The sequence below is a fragment of the Gavia stellata genome, chromosome 5 (assembly GCF_030936135.1).
Source record: "Gavia stellata isolate bGavSte3 chromosome 5, bGavSte3.hap2, whole genome shotgun sequence".
In the NCBI taxonomy this organism is placed as follows: domain Eukaryota; kingdom Metazoa; phylum Chordata; class Aves; order Gaviiformes; family Gaviidae; genus Gavia; species Gavia stellata.
Genome location: NC_082598.1, coordinates 50,516,881 through 50,521,669, shown reverse-complemented (window position 1 = coordinate 50,521,669; position 4,789 = coordinate 50,516,881). Strand labels below are relative to the sequence as shown.

Sequence of the window (4,789 nt, the reverse complement as noted above, 5' to 3'; positions counted from 1 at the left end):
TTCCCTTCCAAAGGAGTAGAGGCAGGTGACCACAAATCAGAAGAGGATTACTCAGAGGATCCACTAATTGATTCAGTAATCCACTAAGCAGGGGATTTTTTAACCCTTTTGAACAAGGTAAGGTCACTAGGCAATGATGCTGGTTATTTTTTAGCCCGTGCATTGTCCTGTACCAGGATGGATAAGAGTTTGGGCTTTGTGCAAGAGCCCCAGCACAGCTGTGTCCCTCAGGCTTGAGAATGGCCAGAAGGAGGCTGGGGTCTTGCGTGCCCCTGCCCCCCCACCCCCCCACTCCCACCGCCCCCCAGGAACCCCAGCACCACCAGCCTCTGCCACCCTGGGGCTTGGGGTGTGTGTGGGGCTGTGTGGGCTGCCAGGGACTCCTGGGTGCCCTAGAAGAGGAGGATACCATTTCTGTGGGCTATCCCTGTGCCAAGAGGGAAAACTCATGGTGCACACTGAGGCTGCCTTGGAGAAGTGTTGCTCTCCCAGAGGAGTCTGCCTCCTGCCACTGGGGCAGGGAGCACAAGCAGTGGCATAACACAGCTCCTCTCATCGACAAAACTTTTTTTTTTTTTAATTAACGCATTGGAAAAAAAGAAAAAAGACCAGTTCTTTCTTTTTGGTGACCTTTAACAGAAATGTGAGAAATGCATTCAAGGGGGGCTTGGCTCGGTCTGATTACGGTGTAAGCACTTGGTTTGCCAATATCCAGAGCTGACTCGGGCATCTCGAGCTAAGCAACATCACCTGAACAACACATCTGTTTTTCCAGGTGCCCCCTCTCTGGATGATCTGTATGTTAAAGCTAGCACACATACTTTGCCTCTGGGGATCATAAGGAGAAGAAATCTTTTTTCCCCCCTTCTATGTTTTAATTTTTCATGGCAGTTTTTCTGAAGCCTGGGACAAGGGCATGAGATTGCCTTGCCCTGTGCAGCTGCTGTTAATGGATGGGGATGACTAGACAGGTTATGCAGCCATCAGAAACTGTATACACATATATATAGAGAATACTTTTTTCCTGGTTATGTACACTTTAAATAAAACTTATGTTAAATAGCAGGGTATTAGTTTGTATCTCAAAACCTATTGCAACAGAAGAACCCCAAGGAAACCCACTCTGATGAGCTTCACCATCATTTACAGCAGGCATGGGGGTTGGAGCAGCATCCTCTAGTCCCTGACAGACCCGCTTTCTGAGGGCAGCCCTTCAGACTTCCTCCACTTTGCCAGGCGCTGCTTGAACCATTTCTGGAGGAAAAAAAAAAAAGATTGAGTGAACCCTTTGCTAAAGGTGCAGACGTGGTCAGCACGTGGGACCAGGCAAGGGAAGCTTATGGCACTGCTGTCTTGTAACAAGGTGCTGCATTGTTCCCAGGCAGTACAGGCAGCAGGATAGCCATTCCTGACCGACTGGTCTTGTTACCCGTGTGTGCACCTCTTTCAAACTCATTTCTCTTGCTCGCTTCAGACCTTGACAGCATGGGCCAGCCCTCGTTTTATTGCTGTGAGTCCAGGTTTTTCTTGCAAACAGAGTACGAGATTGGCTAAGGAGCTGCTGGATGGCATCTGTTTCAATGGCTGGAGCAGTGGAACAATCACTGCAGGTCTAAAAATGACAGGAATCAAAAGTTGACCGGCTTCAGAAAGGATGAGAGGGACAACTAAGGGCTCTCAGCAGATTTAGGAACAAATAGATTTAAAAAATGGTTTAAAAAAGTCTTCAAGAAATATGCATGGCTACGTTATTCTATAGTAACTTAGCATCTCTAAGCTAACTCCCAGAGCTGCTGATGCTGCTTCAACACAGCCGCAATTTCAAGTGTTAGGTAAAATGCAGCTGCATAAAGCCAAGCTACCTCTGTAAGAGGAGGGATATAGCTTGTGCGCCAGAAGCACAGCTCAGCCTTTTGTTTGGGAATGTGCCTGTGATTTGCTTTGTTGCAGCTCATTTTGTTGCTATATTTGTTCATGGCTATTTTTGAAGCTATTGTGGTCCGTAATGATACAACCACGGTGCTCTCTACAAGTGGCTCTCGCACTAGCACTGCCTTGGACCACATCCAGTCAGATCATTGCCTGCCTAGCCTCCTCCCCAAAATTTCACTTCCTATCCTAAACCATCACCTCCTGTTGACTCAGTACCTCTTTGCATCTCATTTTTACTAAATTTTTTATTAAGATGTCTGCTATATCTAGCCGATAAAGCACTCCAGATGTCAGGAACGATGATTCTCTATGTTGTACGCAATGCAGGCACTTTGCAGCTCACCATCCCAGTCTCAATCCTGTCCCTAACGTGACCTTCATCTCCAGAACATCTTTAGGAACACCCTGGATTTGTGGAAAAAGATGGCTGTCAGGGAAGATTTTAAGACATCTCCAGATGTGTCCTGGGCGTATATGGCTTGTGTTTACAATTTGCTTTAGGAAAAAAAATGGAGCAGTGCCATTTCTAAGGAGGAAAAGGTATTTCAGGGGTACTGCCTTCTTGCTGCCTCAAACAAGCAGCGGTACCCACCTGTCCCCAAAGCACAGTAGAGGAGGGGTCTCCTTTTCCACTCCAGCCAAGGACTATCAGTGCAATGGATGTTATACCAGCATCCTTCCCTGGGACAGGCTAAACGCTCGCATTGACTGCTCGGCTCTCATATCCCTTTGGCTTTGCCCAGGGAGAGCCAGGCTTGGCAGCTCTCTGCAAAATGCTTCTGACTTTTCAGTGGGTTGGATTTCTTTCTATACCCATCAATGCTGCTATGGGTCTCAAGGCTTATAAAACACCTGCATCAAAATTGGCTGCACCACAACCTGGAGGAATTGGGAAGGAGACGTTTGCTTTTGAAGCCTGGGGTAGCCTGCAGGTAGCCAAATGGAGCACAGGGCTTAGTGGAAGCCCCAGACAGTGGCAGCCCGTCCCTGTGGAGGGACATTTGCAGGTCTCTGTGTCTCCTGGAGAGGCTGACAGACTTGCCCGACATCTGGGCTTGGGGACGCTGAATTAGCTAATTGCAGTGAGGGGGAACGTGCACAGCCTGAGCATGTCCCACAGCACATCTGCAGGAGTTGCATTTATCCTGTATCTGTTTTAAAATGACTGTAGTTTCTTCAGACTATAAAGCCAGCAGTGGTTTGGGCACCCGAGGCTATCAGAAATGGGTTGGAAGGAAAGAACAACATGCATGGTTGTATATTCAGGGCTCCACAGCCAGCCAGTGACCCTCAGGGTGTGCCCTTGTTCTGGCTGCGGGAAGCATTAGCCTGGTCTCCAAGACCAGGCTGGGGATGGGGCTCCCGGGCAGGGGGGGTGCAAGGATCTCAGTGGGGCACAGGGCTGCTGTGCAGGAGGCCACAGCTGTGGGATGAAGGGGCTGCGATTACAGGGGAAGGGGCTTTGGGGACACAGGAGCAGGAACAAGTGCAGTGCAGGGAGGATGTGGGGTGCAGGGAGGTGCAGTAGAGCTCTGTGGGTGCAGTGTGGGGTTGGCGGTGCGCTGTGGGTTGCAGAGGTGCAGAGGAGACTTGTGGGTGCAGTATGGGGTGCAGTGAGTATGCGGGGTGCAGAGCGGTGCAGGAAATGCAAGTAGGAAGTGTATGGGGCATAGAGGGGTGCAGGGGGTGTGGGGGGAGCATGAGAGGTGCAGGGGTTGCAGCAGGGAGCATGTGGTGGGACAGAAGGGAGCAGGGGGTATGATAGAGAGCCAGGGACAGGACAGGCAAGAGATGCGGGGGGAGCGTGTGGGGCACGGAGGCATGCAGGGGGAGCAGGGCTAGTGCCAAAGCCGGGGCGTGGGGCGCACACTCACCAGGGTCTGCTCCTCGGAGAGCCCGGTCTCGGCCGCGATGAGGCACAGCGTGGTGGGGTCAGGATGCTTGTTCACCTTGCAGAAGTTGTACTCCAGGATCTCCAGCTGCTCCTCAGTGGGAGTCACTGGCTTCTCCGTGGCCATCTCTTCCTGGGACAGGGCTATGGGGCCAGGCACTGCGGAGAGGGGCTGGTGTCATTGCCCAAGCTGGGAGTGGCCTGTGGGGCCACACTTGGTGAGCCCCAGATTTGCCATCCCTGTCCCCACTAGCTCCCCCTGTCCCCACTAGCTCCCCCCTTCCCACTGGCCTCTGGCCACGGCAGGGCACAACTCCCTTTCCAAAGGCATGCTGGGGAGCTCAGCTGGGAGCCCCAGCCCCCCAGCAACTCCTGCCTCAGTTTCTGCACTGTGGCGACCACACGCCGACAGCACCCAGCTGAGCTGTCTCACCATCCTTAGCTGGCAGGAAACTGCAGCCTGTCCTCTGCTCAGCGCTCCCCTGTTGCTGTATTTATAGCCATTGTGACTCCCGCGGGGACGATTCCTGTTTACAGCCGTATTTAGGCCTGGGCGTCACTTTGGAGTGATGTCACAGCAATGGGCATGTTGGGGGGGGTTAATTTAAAGACATTAATTAAATACCATTATTTATCCCCTGGGTAAGGGGACAGTATCTGGCATCCAGCCTAGTGGTTTTGTTTTTTTTTTCCTTCTCCCCAGCCACCAGGCAAGTTTGTGCAGGGGAATCACAAATCGGAGGATGCAGGATCTTTTGGGAGTGTGGGCTTGGACCCAGCAATCGCCCCATTTTCCCTCTTGATCAATGTCCTGGTCCTCCTCCTAGCAGCATGGGCAGACATCACACAAAGCTGGCGATGAGCAGGTGAGCTGCTTTGTTTTTACTAATATTTAACGTTATCATGCATGGGCATGAACAGCTAGTCATGTTGTTCCTGAGCATGGCTGAACTGTTTGTTTATTTG

The 4,789-nt window shown here is 51.5% G+C and overlaps 1 protein-coding gene across 1 annotated transcript; it reads right to left on the bottom strand.

Annotated features, from left to right (window-relative positions):
- Positions 1-558: 558 nt before the first annotated feature.
- Positions 559-4,308, bottom strand: HOPX (HOP homeobox). Its single transcript, XM_009814900.2, has 3 exons — positions 4,257-4,308; positions 3,807-3,982; positions 559-1,254 (listed from the first exon to the last, which is right to left on the bottom strand). The coding sequence occupies exons 2-3, from the start codon at positions 3,948-3,950 to the stop codon at positions 1,177-1,179; spliced, it is 222 nt and encodes a 73-aa protein (XP_009813202.2). The 5' UTR covers positions 3,951-3,982; positions 4,257-4,308; the 3' UTR covers positions 559-1,176.
- Positions 4,309-4,789: the final 481 nt, after the last annotated feature.